General features: G+C 38.3%; 1 protein-coding gene across 2 annotated transcripts in view; it reads left to right on the top strand.

Moving 5' to 3' along the window:
• The window catches only part of NAALADL2 (N-acetylated alpha-linked acidic dipeptidase like 2), a 774,686-nt gene that overhangs the window by 374,332 nt on the left and 373,103 nt on the right, over positions 1-27,251 (top strand). For both annotated transcript variants that reach the window (XM_088131936.1, XM_088131935.1), the window contains one exon: positions 13,456-13,939. In XM_088131936.1, the coding sequence (XP_087988062.1) occupies positions 13,464-13,939 (476 nt within the window). In that variant the 5' untranslated portion in view covers positions 13,456-13,463. The remainder of the gene's footprint in view (positions 1-13,455; positions 13,940-27,251) is intronic.

Here is a 27,251-nt window from a genome sequence, read left to right as displayed (position 1 = left end):
CTCAAGGACCTGGCATAGGCAGATGTTGTTTGATGGTGTTAGAAGTATCATTGCAGGTTAAGCTGTTCCAAGTAAAGCTCCCTTTTGCTGTTGTTGTTGTTGTTGTTGTTGTTATTATTATTATTATTATTATTCACCTTCTCCCCATCCTGTCTTACATATGGGCTATGTTTGCATGACGAGGATGACCCAATGCACATCTATCCATCAGTAAATGACTTACCAATGAAGTGGTGGCAGGAGGGGAAATCCAGAGAAACCATCTTTGCCATTAACCAGCCACTCTTGTGGTGGCTATCATTTTTTCTTTTTAAATTAAGCAAAAAATAAATAATAATAAAAAAAGTCAGTGATGGCCTTAATCAGTGTGAAAGCCACTCTAGATGAACTGTAGGGAGACATCCTTCCCCCATCCCCCATTCTTTCTGTTTTGTTTTACATTCCATGGGCACTCCTGGGCCTGAAAATAGCAGATAACAGGAATTTCTAAAGGAATTCCATTTTGCGTGGCCCTTATGCAAGCAACTAGATGAGACAGTTAACCTTCTGTTCACCTTCTGTTCTGTGTTTTCACTGCACATCTGACTGGGAGAAGTGGATTAACCCAGAACAAACTCAGGGTTATTGAGGGTTAAAACTGCCCTTCTGACCCAGTGCTAATTGGCTTTTCACATTTGGACAGCATCAAGAAAAACCAATCAGCCATGCTGCCCAGCGCATTTGGAGGCTAATACTGACTGAACTTTCTCATTCCTGGCACCCTACAGATGTCTTGGGACAGCAACTTCCAACATGTTCTGCCAGTGTGCAGTTCCAACACATCTGTATGTTTTGCAGCTGTTACCAGATTTTCTGTGCTAAAATAAATGAATGTTCTGAAAACATGGATGTTAAATATTATTAGTAGCATTTCAAAGCTTTGCCTGAAAAGGGAGATATTCAGAAAAGGAAAACAACACCAGTCAAGACTTGCATCTGAAACCAGATAGATTTGCCTGCTTTAATATAATAAGCATGGTTGTTTACACTGCTACTTTGAAGTTATAATGCTACTAAGATAACTTCTATTTTATAATGATTGGAATATTACATTTTCATGCCATTGCCTGACATTTAATCTCATAACAGCATTACTTTTATGTGCTATTGGAGATCTTTTACTTTTAATAATGTCCCTGTTCATAAATAAAACATTGAAACAATGTGGAACATTTACAATTGGTACAAGGAAGCTTCCTTAATAGTTTTTAATTCCTCTTGAATCTCTATAAATATATCATCTCTTGTAAGCCTCTGTTTGCTGTTGTTTAAACACAGTGTTTGACAAGCTTCAGAAATGGGAAAAAAAATAACCGTTGATGCTATGGTAACTATCTTCATTCCTAAGGTAGCTTTTAAAATTCTCTTTTAACTGTAAATGTAGTCACTCTGTTTTTAAATATTTTATTAGTCTGATGTATTTCTTTCATTATAAGCACTCAAACTAAATCTCTCCTTACTGGTGTAAATCAGCAGGAAATAACTGAAGTCAGAGGAGTTTATGTAATACAGATAAAGCTGAGAAAAATTGGCAGATGTTGACTTTTTTTCTCCCAAGATTTACATATTGCTGGAGGGCAGGGCTGGGTTGTGATTTTTCCCAATCACTCAGGAAGGTTGGGCTTTATTGAAAAGCTGTGCTTGCTACTCAGGATCCCATTTTTCCATCAGAGGGTCTAAAAGATTGCTTTTGTCATCTGAAAAGAAGTCAGAGTAATTGTTTTTTTCTTCTTTAACCAAATGTAGGCAGTAATAGGATAAAAACCAAGGAAGGAAAATATCAGCCCAACTGCAGCAGATATAAAGGAACAAAAGAGCAAAATTCCAACACACAATAAACATATTCTTCAAAACTTGTGGACCTCTTTTGGCTCCTCTTGTTTCATTAAAATATCTTGTGGCAAAAAAGTGGGGAGGGGGGAAACCTATCTTGGGAAGGAGAGATTATAGGGGCATAAGAACCTAGCCTTGCCCCAAGCCAGCCCATCCTATCCAGTTCATTGTGACTCTTCAGTGGTTCTTCAACCCAATTTGGAGGTATCAAAGGTTGAGCCTGGGATCTTTGAAAGGGAAAAGAGGTGCTGCATACTCTCTTGCTAGGGTTTCAGAATTATTTACTTGTCTATCAAATTTGTATACTGCCACAATCACAGGACTCATGGTGGCCCACAAGCAAAACAAATACAATAAAATAAAAAGACACAAAACTAAGACAAAAAAAACCCAAACACAATATATGGCATCACGCTCCAAATGTCCTCTGGAAAAGCTCAGTCTTCAGCTCTTTTTGGAAGGTAGACAATGTTGGCGACAGATGTATATAGAATGCATGTAGATGTAGAATGCAACACACAGCTAGGATTTAAATGAAGATGATCCTTGATCTATCTTGCTTCTAAGCCAGGGTTTCTCAACCTTGGCAACTTTAAGATGTGTGGATTTCAACTCCCAAAATTCCCCAGCCAGCATGAGTTGAAGTCCACACATTTTAAAGTTGTCAAGGTTGAGAAACACTGCTCTAAGCTATGGGGATAGAGAAGAGTTTGCAAGGAGGGACTGTAATGTTTTTCCTCTAGCGGACCAGCACAATTCCTGATACCTTCACGGAGATGTAGTTTTCTTAATAACGGTTCAGAAGTGGCTTGCCATTGTCTTCTTTCAGGATGTTCTTTTCAGTTTTCTAGTCTAGCCTATAGCCCAATGTTTTCTCAGTGGTCCCCCACTCAAATATTAACCCTGCTTAGCTTTTTGAGATCAGCAAATGTTGTTATAGCTATAGCAGCTATAGCACTTGTTAGAAATGTGTTGCTTCATTTAAGCTTTATTGCATACTTCCAAATGGGATTAATTTTTTAATGAATACTAATACTATGAACCTCCCAAACCCACAATCCATGTCTGCCGATAGGAAAATCCATGAACTGCCATTTAGATTACAACTACCTTCATTTTTGCTAGCCGTGTTAGGTCTTGCTGTCAAGTTCTATCCTTGTATTGCAGACCTTGCTAAATAGACCACCTTTTGGAAAGCTGGATAGCATACAACAAAAAGGAACAATTTTCTTGTTGTGCTAAAGGCTCAACATATTCTTGTATGAGAAAAAGCAAACAGGCTTAAAAATGGAGCCTTTGCCATTTAATCTCTGTTGGAATGTTTGTGTGGACAAAGGAAGATCACTGAGTTTCAGAGAGCCATGTTAAGGGGAAATAAATACAAGCTGATTTCTGGGTGCAATTGAAGGTGTTAGTTGTCACCATTAAGGCCCTTCATGATTCAGGGTGGGAATATCTGCAATAGACTCTTGATAACAACTGCCAACCGAATAAGATTGAGAAGGTTAGGCACAGGGATTGCCATCTGCAGAAGCCGGAGACGCAGGCCTTTCCTGTCACTCCCCTTTCCCCCAGATATCAAAATGACTCCTTTCTGTGTGTGTGTGTGTGTGTGTGTTGAAGTGTATAAAGACTTGGTTGTTCCAATAGGCCTTGGGGACTGGTTCCTCTAAGAATGGAAAGTTTTAAGGTGTAGCTGATTGCTTGTTATATTTATATGTGATTTTTATGGATTTATATGGACTTTGTCTTTATTTTAATCTGAGTTATGGAGGTCAGGAGGTGGGAACTGTACACAGCTCAGAATTGGTTCTGACTGGATAGGAAAGAAAGAAAGAAAGAAAGAAAGAAAGAAAGAAAGAAAGAAAGAAAGAAAGAAAGAGGGAGGGAGGGAGGGAGGGAGGAAGGAAGGAAGGAAGGAAGGAAGGAAGGAAGGAAGGAAGGAAGGAAGGAAGGAAGGAAGGAAGGAAGGAAGGAAGGAAGGATTTTTACAATACAGCAAGCCTATATTGCTGTTGTACATGAGTCGTAGAGTGTGCTAGCTTATTAACAAAATAAAGGATGCTCTCAAAGGTTAAGGAATCCACCTCAGTTAATGCACTTGTTAATGTTACAAGTCAAGTACAGAGTGGTTTTAGCAAGCTGCCCGTCTGTTGCCTTTTCTGTACCCGTACACTTGGCTGTTGTCTCCAGAGTATGCATGTTGATACCAGATGATTAACACGGTTCAGATACACAGGTCTCTAGCTTGGGGACTACCAATTCCCACTAATGGGAATAAATGTTTTATGCCAAGGCCACTAAACATGATTGTTAGTCTGTTTCTTCTCTCTCTTCCTCTTCTATCACCCAACATTTTAAGCAAGAAAGCTTGTCACTGCCTTTGATGGTTATTTAAAATACTTCAATGTATAATTTTCCCTTTGTCATTTTTAATTTCTGGATGCATTTGTCTAATAGGAACTATGAAAGTGTCACCTAAATTGAAAGTATTGTGCCTCTCAGTGTACATATCTACATGTGTGGGTGGGAAAATACAGATCTTGAAAAATGAAATGTCATTTTGCAGTTAATTGCTGTGTGGAACAGAGGCCTTAGTTGAACATTTTAATGGTGAGGAGAATGGAAATAAGAAGCAGAGAGGGCATTTATTTAGCTTCAGATGCTAAGGCTTGTCTTTGGTGTGTGTGTCAAAAAAGTCAAGATGGTATCTGTAATTAAGTAATCAAAGGTCCTCCACTTTTACATACATACAGATAATATTTTCACTTTTTTGAAACCCCTTCCCCCCATGATTGCCCCTATATTGGGGAGATAGTTTTTTTTTTTTTTTCCCCATTAAAAGACCTTAAAAATTCCAGTTGTACTTGTATTTTTCCTCTGGCAATTGTTATTTTGATGTCACTCATTGTGTTTCTTCCTCCGCTCCACTGTCATCTGATGAGATTGCTTCAATGCTATGAGACCCAAACAAATGTGTTTCAATCAGTAATGGCTAGACTTGAAGTGGGGGGAAATAGAGATGAGGACTGTTTCATTGGGGGGGGGGGAGGACTGAGCTTAGAGCAGGAGTATAAAACAATATAGCCAACTGATATTCCTTTTGAGGCCCAGAGTGGATAAAAAATAATCCCCCCCTTTTTTTATGTTCGGGGTGCTTTAAAGAGCAAATGGTTTATCATTCAGATGCTTAATGTATCCACTCACCTCTTACACCTCCCATCTAGCCTCCCCAAATCAGCCCTGCCCAGAACTACTATTAGAATGTATTCCTTCATATACTATGCAAAGTTGGCTATAGCCCTCAAGGCAACCAGCAAGATTGCACAAACCTGGCTTAGGGTCAGCAGTTCATAAGCACACATACAACAGATTGTAAGAATCATTTCCCAAAAGCCAATAAAATGCTGGAGCAATGGCCCAGGATAGATTCAGGAGGATAGAATATAACACAAGCATAACAAAAATCAGCCTTTCAAGAAAAAAATCTGATAGAGATGCTTAACTAAAGATTACTGTGACAGTAATATTGAAGTTATGCATTCGATTAAAAATAGAGCCATGGAACCTAAAATATTATGTTATCTTGAGCTTGTTGTGAGGTGGAGGATGGACACCTATATATGTCTATTCTTGACCAAAGAATATATGTCTATTCTTGACCAAAAAATGGTATACTCTTTGTATCTGGAATGGTCATCTTTTTCCACCAAGCCTTCAGCATGAAGAGAGATGCACACAGAGTTGTTAGGGAGGAAGGGCCCAACCACCTAGCCAGCTAGCTCAATGGGGTGACAGATGTCACAGCCAGATTGCCCTCACATCTATTCTGCCATTTGTTGGTCATACCATGGTTCTAACTTGCTAGGTTGATGTCAACTAAAATATAAAGCAGAGATTGCACATATACAAAAGTCACCCATCAGGACTAATTTTCTCAATAATGAGATACTGCTTGACCCTAAAAAAATCATTACTAGTGTATGGGAGAAGTCATGTTCTTTCTTTTTTCCACGGTTCCATTGCCCTACTTTGGAAAGAAACTACTTTGGTAAGAGAAGGACTGCTACTTCCATATAACCAGGAGTTGTGAATTCCATAGTCTGTTCATTTGTGAATCACCTGTAAGGGTATTTTAGCCAATATAGTGGCCATTGTTGGATGTCTAATCTTTTTGTTAAAATCTAGAAGGTGAAAAAACATATTTGAGCCCATTATTTCATTGGGAACTCAGATCAGGAAGGTGATAGAGCATTCCTTTACTTCTGCAACAAATTTCTCCTGTGACATGTCCTGTTCTCCTAACTTGGTAGGTCAAAAAAACAAAAAACAAAGCAAAATAATAAAAACAAAAGACAAAAAACAAGAAGTCTCTTTCAGATCCAGGGTCTTACAGTCCTGCATCCTCCTCCTTATGGTGACCAATGAGATCATTCTAAGACAATGTCAGCAGTATCTGAAGATAACAGATAGTAAGCATAAGAGAGTTTCTCTCACTTTCAATCAACTTTTCACAGAGAAATTATATCTCAGAGGTACTTGGCTCATTCAGTTTAGATCTCTATGAATTGAATGGACCACCTTGATTTTAATTTGGGAGCAATGATTAATGGGGATGGGAAGATGAATGAAACTCACCACTCATCCTTGATTTTTCCAGTCATAGTTACAACATGGTTTTGTGTAGCTATTTTCAAAAGCTAAGAGTATATTGTAAGAGGTAGGGGGCATTATTCCCGTTTAATCTGAATGTGTACCAGAGGAAAACACAGCTTATACAAACACTGACAGCTTTGGATGAAATTACTTTAATGATAACTGTATTCTTTATGGAAAATAAACTCTATCTGTGGGGGAAGAACCTTTTCACCATATCTAGTTCTGATTCCCTATTTAGACTGCTGTTAATTTGCTTTGTTTCTACAAGTGGAGTTTAATAAGCTGAAGGTCAGGGTATTGCAGTGGTGAATGACATTGTGTTGATGTAAAGAATCTTCTCAGAAATATTGAAGAGAATCAGGCTATCTTTGATACTATATGGACTGTTGGCTGATTGACTATGTTCATTTCTACTCCGATTATTAGTGTAGCTATTTTAATAAGTTTTTTTTTTAAGAGTTAAAAAGAAGAGGAAAGAAAAAACTGCTTTTCTTTGCAATAGTTTATGGACTCTTGCAAACTCAGTCATCACAAGTTTCCAGATTATTAAAATATGGCTTGACTGTTATGCCAGAAAATTAATGAAGTACTTTAGATGAAGCACCACTCTTTGAGATGCAGAATGTGTATATCTTCTCAAAGCTTTGATGTGGCTTTCTGAAATTGCAATTCAAGCATTTTGAGGTCTTTCTCAGATGGTCTACACATGTGTGTGCATGCATGACAGATGCTTCCACTACTGTTGTTGACAAAGCAATGACAACAGTCTTGTTAAAATATATTTTGGGCATGCACATATATATACATTGATGTTCAGATGACCTGGGAAACTCATGAAGTGGCTGTTCTGAACCTTTGGGGCCCTTGGCGCTTCAAAGATTGGCATTTTGGTCACATTGGCACTGCAACTGATGTGCTTCTTTAAATGATTTGTACCTAATAATTATGTTCAACAAGATGTTGATTTGTGTTCAACACAATGGCATTTCTTTGTGAAAGGAGTTATTTTCTGAAGTCTGGCTACTATGCTGTTCAGCTTCCTTTTGCTTGAGGAACCTCAAGAATGGCAATATTCCCATCTTTGTTATACTTCCTCATATATAGTGGTACTAATCATGATGGCAGGCAGAAACACCATTAAATATCACACGGCAACCATGTCTATTCTCCTTCCTGACCATGCAATGCCTTAGGGATCAACAGATCAGTCCATTTCTGGACTGTCAGTCTATTTTTGCATATGCTCTTCATACATCTGTTTCATCCTATTTCTGCATTAATCTGTGCATTTTTAACTCAATAAATGAACATATGGAAAAGTAGAGCAATGGAACAGTCCCAGAAAGTTTTAAAAATGGATTGTGATATGGATGATCTCCAAGTGCCCTTGTGTTTATGTGACCTTTGATCCTACATTGTCCCACCAGTTCCTTCCCAGTTGTTGACTGTTTTGTGCAGATTCACTTGAGTATTCATGGAAAAGGGGAGAACAAGTTTTGAGATGTCCTTGGGAATATATTCATTTCAGAAAACAACTGTGAATTGTTCCTTGGCTGCTTTGACTAACTTCTCACTAAACCATCACTGTGATTCATTGGGTAACTTTATTGTCACTACAATATGTCAACCCTTGGGCACATCCTTTAGATTACATTATCTTTTATGTCATTAGTAACACTTCCACTGAATTATATGGGGCAGATTTTAGTAGCTGAGGGATTTAGAAATTGAGAAGGTTGTTAAATATGAGGTGAATTGGCAAAACAATGACAGAAAGCTGTGAAGAGGTGGAAGTGAGATTAGTGGTACAGAAATATATAATGTGACTACAATAGAGCCAAGTGTTTGAAATGCAGCACTGACCTTGATACTTTGGATTTCAGCTACTAGTGTTTGCATTATCTCTCCTTCCTGTCAAGACCACATCATGCATCTTTTCATTGGGCTCTGCACATGATTTCCTTTCTGGATGGACTGAATTAAAAGAAAGCTTTAAAAAAATATATGGTGGGAATCAAGAACGGAATGAAGCTAAAGTATTTGAAAAAGCATGAATAAATGGAAAATTTGCATTAGGTGGTCATGAGTATCTCTTTGATACAGCCAAATCCATTTCTAAAATTGATATACAAAGCTATCTAAATGTGACTATCAGCTTTCTCCGATGACATTCCTGAAAATTATGGGCATCCACAGAATACAGAAGTATCTATCTATCTATCTATCTATCTATCTATCTATCTATCTATCTATCTATCTCCCAATAGGGGAGAAGCAATCATTTAGGGGGGTAGGTATATGTCTGCATATACATTGTGAAAATAAATACTCTAGGTTTCACCACCAGCAGTTGTCATAGCAACCTGTTGTACCTACATGAGTCGGCACACTCTTGAATACATTCAGAAAGTTATTATATCATGGTGAACAAATGCCACACATTCAGATACATGAGCTTCGGAAAATGCAAGCAGTTGATGTCTCAATTTGGTTCACTATTCAAAGCTAAGAAAATCAAAATTAAGAAAATCCATATCTGTCTACTGCTTAAATGTCTGTAGGAACTAATTTGGATTACTAATACTTTATTACAGTGGTCAAAAATATACAAAGACACAATTGGTAAAGTTAATTAGTTGGTGACATGGTTACCATAACATACCCATTCAGGTTAACAACAATTTCATAGAATTTTATATAAATTTTATGAGATGTTTGCATGGATAAGATGATTTGCATGCATCCTACTGCCTGAAATTTTCCTTAAAGCTGTCATAAATGCACCACACTTGGACTCTGCTAGTTTATGTTTATTTATTTAGTTTCATTTAATATCGACATTAACAGCATTTGATCTGACATGTTGCTTTCTATTTAATGTGTGGAGGTCTGAAGGCAACTGTTATGGAATGCTGACTTCTACTTCTGGCTCTGATAAAGGAGGCATTTTAGAAGTTTCCATGTCTGCTTGCATCTACTATAGTATGAACTTTTAAGCATGTACACACTGCAAAATAGAAAATCTTTTTTTTTTTAATAAATTCAACGCTAAACAGGTCCCAGACCAGTTTAACAGTCATAATAGAAATCAGTGTTTTCATAAGATTCAGCCTAACAATGACCACCCCTCCCAACGCAGAGGGAACAACGGAAAAGAATGGTAAATCTTAAACTACCAAGAACGATAAACTTTCAGTTTTATGAAAGATGTTCAAAAAATGGTCTTCACCTTCCACATAGATGTGCAAAGAGAAAAGGAAACCCCAACATTAGGGAATTGCATAATCTGGGAAGTATACTAGAAAAATGCCTATCCATCCAGTTTCCACTATACACAGGACAGATGAATGTCCTAGTCAGACTTAGAGTGATATATGAGTATGAGCAGAAATGCTCCTTCAAATGGTCAAGTCTCGGGTCATTTAGTGTCCCACCCCCCAAGAATTAAATTTCCCGGAGGATAATGTGTTAGCGTGTCAATCTTGGACAAAGTAATGCTTATGATGGGCTTAACCACAGTCCCACCACATTTGTTCCTTCTTCTCTCAGTATGTAAGATGGAGCTGATCCTAACAACTTCTCATTCTTTTCACCAGTAGCACTGTCAGGGTGAAGGAACCCTGAGGAAGAAGCCTTCAAGGGAGCAAAAAAAAAAAAAAAAAAAAGACCCTCATATGCTTGGGCATTGTGCCCTCCAATTTCTCCACATGCACTCATGTACATGCACATTTCTTCACTTTCACTTTTTCTCTATAAAAACCAACAGTACAGGGATCATTTCTTTGTACCATTCCATTGTAGAGTATAGTTGCAGCTGGTCTTCTTCATTTGAGGGCCTCAAAAGGGGCTTATTGCTTTATTTTTGGCTTAAAAACCTGTGGAACTGCATTTGGGAAACTCTCATCTACAAGATCATAGGGCATATCAGCCTTGCCAGGTGTCCCTGTTGTGAATATGGGCAGGAACAGATGCATAGTCTTCTACCTGACCCCCAACGTTCGGTGAATGTGACTTTTGTATTTCCCTGCTCTGAGTTGATAGAAGCCGTATCTCAAGTCATTGTGGCAACGGCGTATGCAAAACGTTGCAGTAAATTTTGCTTAAAGTGGTCACTAGTGTGAAACTAGAGGGTCCAATTCAGAGAAAATGTGTAGATATAGTGGAAAAAGTAAAACAAAGTCATAAGTTCCAGCATTTCTCAGAGGAGGTCCCTTCATATGCTGTTGCCAATAAATGTCAACCAAAGGCAAAGGTGAGACAAACCCTGTTGAAACATTCATATCGATTTCCAGGCAAGCTAAACACATTTTGATAATGAATTTGGGGCAGATTTCCCCTAGCTCCAGTTGAGCCCAAATGTTTAAAGTGTTTACTGGATCATTTATTGGAGTGACAACTGCACAGGAGAACAAATGAAATGGACGAATGTGGTTACAAGCCACTTTAGACCTGAAATGGTTATTATCTTGCTGTATGTCTGTTTTGTGTGTGTGTGTGTGTGTGTGTGTGTCTGTGCACGCACATGCATTTAGGGCTGAGGATTTGGAAATAACTAATCCTTTGTAAAGAATTAGGATTTGCCAATTAGGTGCTGTATAAAGTCAGATGCTTTCTGATGCTTTTTCCCCCTTCCTGTTGGTTAGTGGGCTCTGTTTATATTTTGACGTCCTTTCCCCACTGTTCAGAGAAGAGTATTCTCTCCCTTTCTGCGCTGCGGCATCTAAGTAGGTTTATCCAATATGTGAAGCTATCTGAAAGATGGATCTTAGATGAAGAAAATTTATTAATATGTTACAAGAAAGAGGAGGAGGCTGTAATGCAGGTGTCATTCAGATAACCGTCACTTTGAGGAGTTAATATCTGTATCTGCATTTCATTCTAATTGATGGGTCTGTCTGCTGTTTGAAAAGCGTTAAATTGCCACTGCTTATGTGATGGAATCTCTATTGTCGAAGTATGAATGAGAACGAAGTCTCATCCCTGAAGTCAGTTTAGATATGATTTGTAGAGAATTGACTTTGAATGTTTAGATTAGAGGTCAGAGTTCTACTTTGAGGGCATGTCGGTTAAGGTAGAAATAGGCTGAAAGGGCCACCCCTTACACTTTGCCATTAAAGAAACCATTTTTGCTAAGAATACCAACTGAGCCATGATTTTGATTCATTTAAAATGGGAGGCCGATGAAAGAAGGAGAAAAAAAATATATAAACCCACAAAATCAGATCTGTAGAATAAATTCCAGGTAGATTGATCAGTCAGGAAGAACTAGATATTTATATGCAGATGAAAAATAAAACATTATATCCAGAAGGAAGCATTTCATTGAGGAATTGAAGAGAAAGGAATGTCACCCTGAAATTTCTGACATAAGCCACTGTTTCTTACTTTGTCAATGCCCTAATAGAATGTATGTGTTTTATTTCTCTTATTATCAGTACAGTTCTCCTCCTCCTCCTCCTCCTCCTCCTCCTCCTCCTCCTCCTCCTCCTCCTCCTCCTCCTCCCTCGTTTCTTTTCAAAAACAGAGTGCCAAGCAAAAAATAATGATTCCATGATTGCACAGTCCCTACTTTCAGGTTGACCACTGCTAGTGGCATCATTTAGTGACTTTGACTGATGCCCCAAAAGCTGATCAGGAATAGATCTGATTAGATATGAGACAGCAGGACATCCCAGGGCTGTAAGAATTTGGAAAAACTGGGACTGGGATATTGGAGAAGGATTCTGGAAGAAGGCAGTTGCAAACTGCTTCAATTCTGCTGCCAAGAACATTTCATGGATATGTTCAGGTATTCACAAGGAACCAAACTCGTTTCAAAGGCGCATTTCTCGTTTCATTCACAAGCTCACAATTTAAATCCTGTGAGACCCAAGGTAATGGATTGAGAAGGAAAGAAAAAAAAAGTTGATTCAGTAATTGAGATAAATAGATGGAATTACATTGTTGGCCAGAATAATAGCAGATGGGAACTAGTTGATATCTGAATTAGGAAATGGTTAGAATAAAGTAATTTGGTTTTCCAGATATATACATCATAAATTAAATGTTTGGCAATTCTGTAAAAATGAAATCTGTTCATTTAGGAAAGGATCCTGATACTTCCATATCTCTTAGTAATTTTGGGCTTATATCCCACCAGCACATTAAGGAACATTTAAATAATTGGTTACATTCACATTCCATATATGAAAGGAAATATATGTCATTGACATTTAGAATTTTAGAGTGGGACGGGTCAGTTTAGGCCACCTATTCTAAGAGTCTGTTCCATGCAGGAATCCAAATTATTATCATCTCAGCAAATGACTGTGCAAACACTCTGCTTAAACACATTCACTTAAGGGAGGCCAGCAAATCTCTGAGTAATTGATATCACCATTTAACGTATTTATATTTGTCTTATTTATATTTATTTATAATAAATATATTTATAATATATTTATATTGTGTCTGTGTGTGTGTGTGTGTGTGTGTATATATATATATATATAAATATATATAAATAAATAAATATTTATAATAATATATTTGTGTTTGTTTTTAATTGTTGTTTTAACTGATTGTTTTATTGTATGATATCCAGAGTCATGTTTGTGAGATGGACAGCTGTATAAACCTGATAAATAAATAGACAAACAAACAAACTGCTCTTTTAATTAAGAAGGTTTTTTTCCTAACCTCAGCCAGAATCTCCTTCCTGTAATGTAAATTTCTTATTCTATATCCAATCTTGACCTTTCTCCCATTTTTTCAGGCATTTGAACATGGTTATCCTACCCTTCCTTGGTCTTTTCTTTTCAAGCCTGAATATGCCCAGCTTCTTCAAGCTCTCATCATAGTTTGTAGTCCTTATAATTATTTTTATACATATATAAATATATATATATATATATATAACGGTATATAATGTTCTTTTTATACCAGGTAAAAGAATGGCTTATCAAAAAGTCCATGCAGACCAGAATGCACAGTGTTTAGATCATGAAGACCTTCAAGCCACTTCCCTGGAGTTAGAATGGGACATGGAGAAAGAATTGGAGGAGCTGGGCTTTGACCATTTTAATTTGGATGGGGCAGTCCATCAACCAACTGAGAGTACTCAAAACACTGACTTGGAGTCTATTCAGCCATCAGCATCTCCCAAAGGAAGGTTTGAAAGGCTCCAGGAAGATCCAGATTACGTCTTCCACCATACACGGCATATGCCAAAGACCAATCGCTGCAGCTTTTGCTGGATATTTAAGCTATTTTGCACTGCTATGAGTTTGTTTATTTTGGGGATTTTGATAGGCTACTATGGACATGCACGATGCCCATCTTTACCGACATCTTCAGAAACCAGCGATCCTCCCATCATTCAGGATATTCTTAAAGATATCAAAGCAAAAGATCTTGCACACATTTTCAGGTATATGTTTTATTTCTACTTTTTAGTTTGTTGAAGTTGTCAAAAAATCTTGTTTTATTTATTCCTGTGTTTATCTCTCACCTTTTCTATGGGAGCTCAAGGAAAATGAGGAAAAATACCTCTACAGAGGTATTTTTCATTTTATCCCTACAGCAACACCTGACAGGTAGATTGGAGTGTGAATCTTTTGCTAAGAATAAGGAATTCAGAATGGGGAGAGGCAAGGCTTAACAGCCACGCTGGGTCCAAAGCCTGATGATATGTCTCTTTCTCTGAGTGATATATCTTTTTCTCATCACTTTTTAATCCTTGCTTAAGGTGTTCTAGATTGGTATTTTCAAAACTTCTAACCAAATCTGTGGACAGAAATGATCACCAGTAGAGGATGACATATGACTACTGTTCGTCTATTATGCTTTAGATAATGTTTCATTTTCTACATAGAGATTTTTTTACATTGTGAGATCATTTGTCAATAGAAATGGCCTGTTGTATATTTTTGTAGATGTCGTATAGTGGTGTTTAAAAGTTTGTGAAGCCTTTTGAATTTTTAATATGTCTGCATAAATATGACCTCAAACATGATCTGTTCTCCATACAGGTACTAAAAAGTAGGTAAAGAGAACCGAATTAAACAAATGAATCAAAAACATTATACTTGTTCATTCATTTATTGAGTCAGGTGTTTCAATCAATGGAATGATGATCAGGTATGAGTGTGGGAGGTCCTGCCTTATTTAAAGAACAGAATTCTGGGTATCCATTATCAAAGTCTGATCTTCACAACAGAAATATGTGGAAGTGTGTCATGGTCCAAACCAAGGAGATTTCTGAGGACTCCAAAAAACAGTTTTTGATGCTGACAAGGCTGGAAAAGGTTAAACAACTATTTCCAAAGATTTTGGACTCCACCAGTCCACTATCAGGCAGATTGCATACAAATGGACGCAATTCAACACTGTTACCCCACCCCCCAGAGTGGTTGACTATGACCACACCAAAAGCAAGGTATGTAATACTCCAGGAGGTCTCAAAGAACCCAGGGTAACATCTAGGGAACTAAAGGCCTCTCTTACATTGGTGAATGTCAGTGTTCATGAGACCACCATCAGCAGAACACTGAACAACAATGGTGTGAAGGGCAGGATTGCAAGGAGAAAGCTACTACTCTCCAAAAAGAACATTGCTGCCCATCTACAGTTTGCAAAAGACTACATGGATATACCAGAAGGCTATTGGGAGAATGTACTGTAGACCAATAAGACCAGAATAGAACTTTTGGCTTGAATGAAAAGTGTTATGTATGGTGAAAGGCAAACACTGTATTTCAGCATAACAACTTTATCCCATCTGTGAAACATGGTGGTGACGGTATCATGCTTTGGGCCGGCTGTGCTGCTTCTGGACCAGGACTTCTTCCCATCATTGATGGAAGTATGAATTCTGAATTGTACCATTAAGTTCTACAGAAAAATGTCAGAGTATCTGTCCATGAACTGAAGCTCAAGAGAAAGCGGGTCATGGAGCAACACAACACCTCAAAACACACAAGTCATACAATCAAAGAATGGGTAAAGCAGAAGAAAGTTAATGTTTTGGAATGGCCATGTCAAAATCCTGACCTTAATCCTATAGAAGTGTGGAAGGATCTGAAGCGGGCATTTCATGAGAGGCAGCCCACCAACATCCCTGAGTTGAAGTTGTTGTGTAACAAGGAATGGGCTAAAATTCCTCCAAGCCCATCTGCAGGACTGATTGACAGTTACCAGAAACATTTAGTTTCAGTTATTGCTGGGGGCATACCAGTTACTGAAAGCAAAGATTCACATACTTTTGATACATACAAGTATGTAGCTTTGGATCATTTTCTTCAATAACTAAATGAACAATTATAATATTTTTGATTCATTTGTTTAATTGGGTTTTCTTTATCTAGTTTTAGGACTTGTGTGGAGAACAGATTGTGCTTTAGGTCATATTTATGCATCAGTATTGAAAATTCAGAAGGATTCATAAACTTTTAAGCATCGCTATATATAGCTCAGTGTTTTTATCAATTTATTCACCACTGAATATTTCAACTTAACAGCTTATTTATTGCCTTTTTGCATTACTTTTATTGTTTGATAATTATTCTTTTTCCAGGTGTACATTTTGCAAAGATGATGTTGGTCTTTTAAAGAGGAAATTAGGCTGTGTTCACAAAATGCATTTCATCAAGTCCATTAAAAATCTACTTGGAACATCCGCACAATATTGGTTTCATTAGCATTAACTTGGAAGATGCATCTTTGTTAAGCATATTGTGCAAACCCATCCTATTTGCTTATCTATAATGGCAAAATGTATTGTGTGATCTCAGGAATGGATTTATTCAGTGATCAGGTTAAGTGTGTTTTGTGAACATAGCCACTGAACGATGTGGTGGATGGGGAATGCATTGATTAAACTGTTTAAGGTTTTATTGAACGTTGCTAAGTGATTCTTCATAGCAATATCTCTAGGTATCAAGTTTCACCTCGTAGGCAGGAATGAATCCCGTAGGCATATTCACAAGAAACTCAAGGACTACAGATAAATAATCTTTATTGAAGAAAGTAGGGAGCCATCATCAAGGTTTCAGCAACTACCGTGATTCAAGAACCCACCCTGTTTAAAGAACTGTCTTGCATTTTGTCTTCCTACCTGCTCTGCACAATGGAGTACTTGGCCCACTCTTGCTGGTCTGTTTCCCTCTATCCTTTGTTTTATAACCTTCAGATTTGCTATCCGATTGCTTTTCACTGGCTGTGTGAGAATTAAGTCTCCCACTGGGCTTTTCAAAAAAAGTGGAAACGTTTCCTGAGGCTGAATTACAGGTGTAATTTGGGGTAGGTGTACTTGTTTGAATTATTCAACCAAGGAATAGAAAATCTTGGTCAGTGAAAAATAGCATTTCAGAAAGTTAAACTCAGCCTTCGCTTAAGGTACTTACCTTCTAACTTCTGTGAAGTTCAAGGAAGCCTCTGCGGAATGGAATGGGGTGTCAAAACAGTGAAGTGGTCATTGCAACCACAGAACTGAAGCCCTGCCCATTTTGTACGTAGCTGAGTATTGCACACATGTACAAAGGGGCAGGGATTCAATCACATGATTGTGATCATCATCTTTACTTTTTAAAAAAAAAATCCCTCTATGGATGTCCCAGTCTATCACTCAACCCTGTTGAATGTGTGAATTGTTATCCCATGGTTACCTTTAATTTTGCATTGCATTTTGCACTATGGCAACCTACATTCTGCGTATTCAGCTGTTGGTATCTCTGCTTTTGATATAATATGTGCACTGGCTCACTTTACACTGCATGTTTACACTGCCCAATCAAGTCATTTAGCAACTTCATTCACACCACTTGCTCTCTCTTGTTAATTTGGAAGGGGGTTAGTATGGCTTACTGTGATGTAGCTTACTATGTTGTGTTAATCCCAAAAGTGGTTTGGTTAGTTTATGGTTCAATGTATTCTGCAAATCTGGAAAATAGATTAAATCAATAATCTGGTTGAGTATGTGGTGTTAAGCAAACTAATTTGTACAGGAGCTTTTGTCTCCATGAGCTGTCTGGATGAAAATATGCCATTTCTCGCTGGCAAAATAAAATCCCAGGCTAGCCAAATGAACAACAGCACAGAAATAGGAGAGCACTCATTTACAAGATCACTCAAATTGAACAACCCAGGTTTCCAGAATTTTATCTTTCAAATAATAACAACAACACCATCAGCATTGACAAAATCACCATCAGCCAATTGCAAAAGGCAGCTTTACTTAGAACAGCTTCCATCCTGTGACGATACCTTTAACACCATCAAATAACAAAATCTGCCCATCCCAGGTCCTTGTGAAGAACTCGATAGGTGGATAAAAATGCCAAATCCAGTCTAAACATCTGGCTGACTATGTGACCAATCATCATCATCATCATCATCATCATCATCATCATGATGTTTATTCTTCTTTCCACATTAATCTTAACCACAGGGCAAAAATGGTGTGTTTATGTGTCTGTATATGCATGCATGTATACATAAATACATACATTCATATATGGTATTCTTTCTTATCCCTTGCTACATTCCCTACCTGAAGCTCTGGTTGGATTCTGAAATTGCAGTAATTTAAATGTGGTTTGATTTCAATTTAGTCAATTGCTTGAGGCTAGCCATTTTTGCCAGAGTTATCCCATCTCCAGATTTGACCCAGAAGCTGCAGATTTTAGCCCATCATATCTAGATTCTGGGGTAAATACCAAAATCATGATAGCAAGATAAAGGGTGTGACAATTGCCTTCCACCAAGCAGGGCAGAGCAAGCTACTTAAAAAATTGTGACAAAAAAAGAGTTTCCTCTCTCCCTTCTCCAGCTTCTAACTGCTAAACTAAGGATGAGGGGCATCTCTGTGTTATTGGCTCTATTGGTATTGTTGGAATGAAAACCTTGTGCAGGACAGTAGTAGGTGCGGTGCTTCTGGTGATAAAAGGCAAACTAGCTGGTAAACCATGGGAGAAATAAGAAAGAGGTAGGATAAGATTTAGAGAGCCAGTTTGGTGTTAAGACACCAGGCTAGAAACCAGGAGATGATGAGTTCTAGTCCTGTCTAGGCACAAAGCCAATTGGATGACCTTCGACCAGTCACTCTCTCTCAACCCCGGGAAGGAGGCAATGGAAAAACATTTCTGAAAAAAACTTTGCCAAGAAAACTGCAGGGACTTGTCTAAGCAGTTGCCACAAGTCAATATTGACTCAAAGGGAATGAATGAATGAATGAATGAATGAATGAATGAATGAATGAATGAATGAATGAATGAATGAATGAATTGCCCCCTGGTCTTGGCTTCCAGTGCCAAATAGGACTATTGGATGCATCAAATGCCATGTTTAAACCAACCTCTCTAGCTGATGTGCTTCTTCAATTCCCCAGAGGGTCTTCACCCTGCGTCTAGAGTGGCAAAGCACCCTCCCATGAAACAAGCTGTTCTTTCTGGAGTTCTATGATGACTTCATTTATGAAGTAAATGAAATAAGCTCCAAACACTGATATTATCTGTTCATTCAGGCTCTCAGGGCATATCTCCACTGTACCTTTAAACTGTTCCTGTCTTGTGTTCTTGCTGGCTTAAGAAAATCCAGTCCAGTCTCAGGCTGCCATGTCCTTCCATTGGGCAATTCCCCTGCCGCTACGCTCTTCCAACTTTCCATTCCAGGAAAGAAATTTATTTATTTATTTAATTTGTATGCTGCTGATCCCAATGAGTCTGGGTGGCTATTGCCAGCCATTTTCCTTCATCTGGATACATCTTACTATGACTTCTATGTATGTGTGTAATACAAAATTAAATTAATGTTATATACACAAAGTTAAAACACATTTCAAGGATTAAAGTGTTCAACATTTAGGTATCTTGATTATTTGCTATCATGTTGGTATTGACTCTTAGCAACCACATAATATAGACAGAGCTTCTGTAGAATGATCTGTCCCCAGCCTGGTCTTTCAGGCCTTCCAAGTGTGCACCCATCACCACTGTAACTGAGTCCAGCTACCTTGCTGCTGGTTGTCCTCTCATCTGCCTTCAGAATGGGAGATGGTGCAATGGAATGTATCTACAAGGAGCAGAGTGATGTGGGAGATCAAGGCTATCAGGAAGGAGGGGGTGCATTCCAGGAGGGGGGAGGAGGCAAAAGACAACACAGTCCGCAGGAGGAGCGTGAGAAGAGTAAGAGGTTCAGAATAGCCACTCCCTAGAATCTCCCAGGGTATATCCACTAGTTGCTGTAGTACAGATTTAGTTTGGCAAGATTCTGTCTATAAGGTGTAAGCAAATAAAGGAACTGTACCAGACTGGACTGTTTCATTGTTGTTCTTGGGCTGTGCCTGACAGATGGACACCCTTCGTATTTTCAGAGCCTGGAGAGATACAAAATGGACTGTGCCCAGATCGCCACTGGAAAGGTGTCTGGGAGGAAGGGGCCTTCCCCTTCCCTTTCCTTCAAGTCTGATCCAACTTCTTTTTAGTTACAATTCTAGGTCACCACTAGGTTAAGGTCTTAGCCCTGATCTTAATATGCAAACAATGGTTTACAGCCTGTGAGAAGCAACGTGGACTTTCTTCAGTGAAGAGATTTGAGCTTTGGAGGCAGGATGTTTTGCTTAACCAAAGCAAAAAGGTCATCCTGTTTGTCTTAACAAAACCATTTGGGTGGCCTTAACCTACTTCAAGCTAGGCTGTGAAGAAGGTGTCTCTCAGCACAGGATCTGTGGGGGAGCTAAGTGGGGCTACAAAGCAGAGTAAAGCATGATCTTGTCTCTTTGCTGTTAGAAACCATGAGGGCACACTGCTTTGTGAAAAGAGTTTCAAGGAGATGATTCATTAAAAGTTTCATTGAAGCCCTAATGATTATTGATTGATTGATACAGTTTATACAGCTGCCCATCTCGCTAGCAAGCGGCTCTCGGTGGTGTACAGAAAGGCTATAAGCAGTCAATAAATACATTAAAAGATATAAAAACCAACTTAAAAAAAAAAGACAGATTTTAAACATAACGGAGCCACCTCACTAGCTCACCCATCATACGTGATCTTATCTATGATGCTTTGCCATAACATGATCTGGAATTCTGTCAAAAAGCTAAAACTTTTGGTTTCTGTCTGAACAAAATTCTTGGCTTGAAATGATTTTCTGCTACCATATGATATTAGACTGTCACAATTATCCAGACAGACTCCAAGAACACATTATTTATTGCTATAACCTTGCCCCTTCCTCCCCAAATCTCTACTTTTGCCTTTGAAATGCAGAGATAATACATTTCACCCACTCTGGGGGGTCTGCAGAGTACAGTCAAAAGAGTCAAAGTATACGTGACGGTGCAGTTGAAGCTCTGCACATAAAAACCAAGTGCAGCTTTGACTGCACTGTTGTGGCTACCATCTTGACTTTACCACACCTTGCAGACACCCTGCAGGCCCTGAAACAGCCATCTAGCATTTCCTTACTTCAGATTACATTTCTTCAGAAACTCAGGGTTGCTCCTGTAATCGTGGGTTATTTAAGATAGGCTTATTAGAGTGAAAGTGTGGCAAATAAAATTTCTAATGAGAGTGAGATCACAGTGAAGATCATTGTTTTTGTGGAACAAAGCAAATAGGAGGAACAAAATAGAGTCAATAATTGCCCAACAGCAAGAACTAAAAACTCTGACAAAATGAAGAGTTGCTGTACACATAAGCCCTAGAACGTTACATTTTTTTGGATTAGTATTACAGATACAAGAAAAATATTAAGACAGAAGGAGAAACAGATGTTTGATTCCCTGAGTATTAATTTGCCTAAAGCTCCTGTCATTGGCACCCATAACCATTAGGGAAATTGCCATGTATATATTTATATTAAAAATTTACTATTGGGAATTGCAAAAATAAAATATAGTAAAATAAATAGTTGCAATATGGAGTATTCTTGCTGGGAGTTCTACCAAGATAGTCAACTAGAAACCTAGATTCTATTTTGAGACTTGCCATTCCACTCCTCTTCATTTTACCTACCTTTTCTTTACTAATTAATAATGGCTTAAACAGCCCACGCCTCCAATTTTTCTCTATAGCTATAGCCCTGGGAGGTATGTGAGACTGAAGTCATCCACTGAGCTTCCATAGATCACCTAGATCCTAATGTATCTTAACCACTATTCCCAAGGTTTGCATACTTTTACAAAAGCTTTTAATTTTTTTCCCCCCAAGGGTCTTTTTAATCTCTCCAACATGCTAGTTGTTGTATATGGGAGGAAAATTTAGTAATGCAACCAAGTTTGAAATGATAGTCTTAAGCTGCTGTTTATAAGATTTCAGCTCTGACTGAACTCAGGTACTGCCCTAGATATATTTAATTTGATACCAGGTATCTGTGAAACACACACACACATATATATATACCTGGAATTCTCCTAAGAACAACTCAGCAAGTAAGCTCTTATTTGATAGTTTTCATATGCTTTTCCACTGCACAATGTTATAAGAAATAATTCATAAAGGTAAGATCTTCAAGTCAAGCTCAAATACCGGTGATTTAATAGGCTCATCTATGTCATTTTCTTGACAACAATGTGAAATTAGTTTGACAATGCCTTCTTCTGGAATGTTTCTCCAATTCCCAGCTTGTCTACAGCCTCATATTCTGTAGTCTCCCCTCCAAGTACTAACCAGACCTGATCCTGCTTAAAAATCAAACCCCATCAAGGCCTAACTAGTTGCTAGAGGCATCAAGGATAGCTAGATGAACTAAGAACATTTATAGGCTGATAATTCAACAATGGCATCATGAAAATTCTGGACCAATCTTTTTCAGACCAACTTTTTTTAAAAGTTCCCACGTATCAAGTGCAGCTATGTGATGACATGTTGCCTGTATCTAATAAGGATAAGGGGAAGAATCAGTTGGTGCAGCCAATATGAAGGAAATGTAAGATAATACAGTCAATAAAGGAATGAAACAATTTCTGAGTATTTTTTTTTCATCAGAAGTTCCTACTCTTCCCATATGATCAATCCCTAGAAACTTGGCTTCTCTGCTTAAAACAAAATCTTGGGACTACCACTTAAAACACAGCTTGCCTGCATATTTACCCCAACAGTTAGAAGGAAAGCTGAGTTAAAAACTGAGATCACAGCCTCAAAGCTTAAGAGACCCTCATGTTCAGCTGAAGAGCAGACGATCTACCTTTCCACCCATCATCTCCTTCTCCAAGGCTGAACTGGGAAAAAGCAGCTTCTTCACCCCCACTGGCCAATTTCAAAGTGGGAAGCTGTGCTGCTAGAATAGCCACTTCTCTTTTTTCATAGGCTGGGAATCATGTAATGATCTTAAAAAAAAATTCTAACTATAGAAATATTGAACTTCACTGCCTCCCCCCCCCCCAAATTTCTAACTCCTAGGAGAAATGCCACAATGAAACTAAGCATTTGTCCACAATGGGGGGAGAGAGTTGCCCTGCAGGTCCCATGGAACCTCTATTTTTGCATACTAAAGGGAATATTAATCTTCTGAAAAACCCATATTCAGTCTGAATCCCCAAGAAGAAGAAAAAGATGGTGCAAGCAAGATGTTAAGTCTATCTTGCCATCACAGTAAAAATGGCCATGGAGGAATGGAGCCCTGCACCTGGACAGGAGGGAGTGGCCCCAAGCAAGTTGCCAATTAATTCACATATTACATGGTTGCCCATCTCACACATGGTGACTCTGGGGGGTTTACAATAAAGCCAATGCTCAACACATCCTCTGAAAGATCTTCTCTATTTATTGTAGAATGTCCACATGGGAAATCTTGTTGGGATAAATGGGAAACACCACTTTCATGCTGAAATTCCTTAGAAAAAGTCCAGGCTACCTCAGCAGTGGGGTGATTATGGGCTGGGGGTGATGCTATAAGGTCACCCTTAATGGGTGCAAATGGTTAGTGGGATGTTTCCACACCATGGCAAGCAGGACATGCTGGTGAGCCCTGTGCAAAAGGTAATGATGTTTTTGTATTTCTCATAGCAGAGAAAGCGTGGTCAGAATAAAATTACATCCATGTGTCTAAATATTTGATTAACCCAGACTAATTCATAGGTAGCCGCTGTAGAGTATGTTGTATTTGGCTTAACGTTGTGGCTTGTAAACCGTGAGTTATGGCTTAACTGGGGCAACAAGGTTTGAGCTGCAAAAATCCAGATGACTACAGTACATGGTAGCAAAGAAGTATAGAAAAGTTTAATGGTTTTCCAAATCTTTGCAGCTCAGATTGTTAGCCCTAGATTTAGCAAAGTGTTGGTCAACCTGTGGACCCACACCTCATGCAGCTCTTAACCACCTTTTTACAGCTGATTTTTTTTTTTTTTACTAAGTCTCAGTTAATGAAAAGGTAGATTTGTGTAATGTCTAAATGCAGCCACAGGCTACGGAGATAGATGCCTGAGGGGCATGAAACCCCTAGTTGGGTTTTTCTGAAGAATCAGAAAGCATCCATTTCTCTTTGCATTTGACCGTTATGAAAACCTTCTAATAAGCCCAGATGTTCCCTTTAATAATGTGAAAATAACCAGAAACAGCTCTAAAATTAAAGTTGGCATACCATCTGATATATATCTCAGTATCACTAATCAGCAAAGGCAACTGCACCTGTCCATGCCCTCTGCTTAGGCGCTAGAATCAGGGATTCTATTAAACTACTGCTGTTTGCTATTTAATGTAGGGTAGGTACAAGCAGCCTACTCCTGTGTAAGCAGTTGCTGGTGTTAGGTATTTAATTTTCTCCTCTGTCCAATAAGGAATCACTACAAACCACAAGGAAGGCGAAAGCATATCAATGCAACTCTAAATAGCCCCCTTCAAGACATACATACATGCATTCTATTGCTAGGAAACCAGATTTTTTTTTTCTTTTAAATCATCGATTCTTCCCAGTAATGGCTGCAGGCTTTGAAAAATACAAGCAAGGCAGTGGGGACTAGAATTAAACTTCTTTAGAAGTGAACTGAAGCTGATGTCAAGAAACATGGATTTATGCAAACGCACACCCAATCCGATACATGCACCTTGGAGAAGGTTACAACTGTAGTCATTTCAATCTATTCCTGTTTTTGAGGTATAGATGGCTATAACTACATATGAGATGCCTACATTTCAGTGGCTGTGTTTCCTGAGAGCTTGAAAATTGATGGCCCAGGGGTACAGGTGGAATACAATAAGCTTACGGGATCCAATCAGTTGAAAAGACAATTGAAATACTGCATCAACCAATACAGTAAATATCCATTTAGGAGCTTTCATAAGGTGGCACTATCAAAGACTGCTTTGTGTCTTCAGTCTGTTTCTTTCTTTACCTGGATGGAATCCAATGCTTTTTTGTAGCTTTCTTGTTTATGTTTCTTTGTGACAAGGCATTTTAGTAGAATGTTAGGACGTGGCTTTATGCTGTATGAAAGTGAATTGTCACTGGGGACAGGCTAAGATGGAGGACATCTGCCCAACCAGGAGCTTGATCCAACTTGATAGCATTACCCTATGATAATGCATTTGCACATAAGTCATAATGTCATTTGTATAAAGACATAATTAGTTTAGTTTTGGTTGGTTGTATGAATCCATTCATTGTGGTTTGTAAACCACGGTTTACTGCTTAATATGATCTGTATCTCTATCCAATTGTGGATTATTCAATGAAACACATCCTGTGACTTTTTTTTTTGGCAGAGGATTGGGATATTTGGATTGTCCTTAAGATGAGCTTTCTCTTAGGAAAAACAAGAAGGCCCTTTTCAGACATAATGGTGCTTGGTTGCTGGATATGTGTGTGTGTGTGTGTCTGCATATCTATGAAATTATCACCATCATTGTCATCATGAATATTATTAATTAAAATCAGTCCACTGCAGGATGAAGGCTCTTAATTGAAGGTTATGGATCATAATCTAACCATGCCGGTCCACTATGGGTTGGTAGATACGTATGAACACACTTACATATTACAGGTACAGAGTATTTAAGATCTAACCCCCCCCCCAAATGCTTTGAAGTATACAGAGATGAAAACCTAGTACTGTTTGTAGCCCTTTAAAGCAGCTGTGTCTTTTCCTGGGATCATGTAGTGATTGGGGAGGGTAGCCATGCAATCCTGGGAAGGTCCTCAGCTATATTAATAAATTGCCCACAAGAATATGGTTCAACTCCAAAGTAACTTTCGGGAATTAAATCTGGAGTGATTTAATATATATACCTATAGTGTATATATAGCTATAGTGTGTGCATATATATGTGCTTTGTATGTCTATCCCCGTATTCTTGGCAGTCTGCCATACAAATATTAACAGGTCCTGCTCAGTTTTTTCAAGATGTCCAAAGGTCTCTGCCACATTTTGCATGTCTCTCTATGTGGATTTCTTACCCGTTTTCATTTGCAGCTTTTGTTTTTCTATATGTTACTATATATGTTACAGGCACTACACTATATGACACTATATGTCTATATATGTCTATATGTTACAGGCACTACACTAGAGCATGAGAGAAACATATATGTCTATATGTTACAGGCACTACACTAGAGCATGAGAGGAAGCCATCCGGAATGAAAGAGTTTTTTGGGATGGCTTTGGAATGGCTTCAATTATTCTGTTATCCTTTCATTCTGTTATTGTGCAATTCTCTTTTTCAGTTCTGGGTGTTGTGTTTGGCTTTTCGTTCCTTTGTTCTTCTGCTTCTATCCAATTGTAAGCTTCCCAGATTCACTTTTTTGAGTAGGGAAGCCATATAAAATCAACAAACAAATAAACCAAACATCTCCTAATATATGTGGTGATTAATGTAATTTTACAAATACATATGTCACTAATGTAAGAGATGTTTTAACCATTCGTATTTGCATGCAGGTTTCAAAAATTAATTTGAGGAAAATTCTACCCCTGAATTTTCAGGATTCTTTATAGTGTATTTTTCTCCTGCTTTTTTCTCAGGGAATAAAGACCTTCCTTCCTTCCTTCCTTCCTTCCTTCCTTCCTTCCTTCCTTCCTTCCTTCCTTCCTTCCTTCCTTCCTTCCTTCCTTCCTTCCTTCCTTCCAAGATTAGGCATGAGAACATAGAAGGGACAAAAAGCACTGCATCACCGCAAGTACGATGACACACCAGAGGCCTTGTTGTTGTTTAAGAGAGAGAAAAGAAAATGCAAACAAAGCCCCCTCAGAGTACATAAGTCAAAATTTAATAGCATATAATCATATTATTTGGTATGCACTTAAACTTAAGTGAGGTTCAAGCAGAACATTCCTTTTCAGCCTCATCTCCAAATGTTTGTGTGTGTGCAAACCTATCCAGGTCTTTCAAATTCACTCCTGTAAAAATATGGCTGATTTTTTTTTAAATGTTGTAGAAATAAGGCTGAAATTCTGTTTATATTTATGTAGAAATAAGCCTTACTGTACTCAGTGTGATTTACTGCTGAATAAAATAAAGTACATGTGAGCTGAACGAGAAAGATCCTGAGGTACTTTTTTAGATCAGTTTAGCCAGAACTCGCTTGCTTCAGAGGCATAACATAATGCGGCCTTATCTTTTTGAGCAGTGTTTTTCAAACTTGGCAACTTTAAGATGTGTGGACTTGGACTCCCAGAATTCCCCAGCCACACATCTTAAAGTTGCCAAGTTTGGGGAAAAAACAACAACACTGTTTTTAAGTAAGCTACTGTGATGGAAGACTTGAGTGAGGAGGTCCAAGGTCATGGGGAGAGTGGGAAGAATCTC

This window comes from Python bivittatus, unplaced genomic scaffold (genome assembly GCF_059951505.1).
Source record: "Python bivittatus isolate LINGU-HERP-01145 unplaced genomic scaffold, Pbiv_v1 ctg000980_np1212, whole genome shotgun sequence".
Taxonomy (NCBI): Eukaryota; Metazoa; Chordata; class Lepidosauria; order Squamata; family Pythonidae; genus Python; species Python bivittatus.
This window is presented reverse-complemented; position numbering and strand designations above follow the sequence as displayed.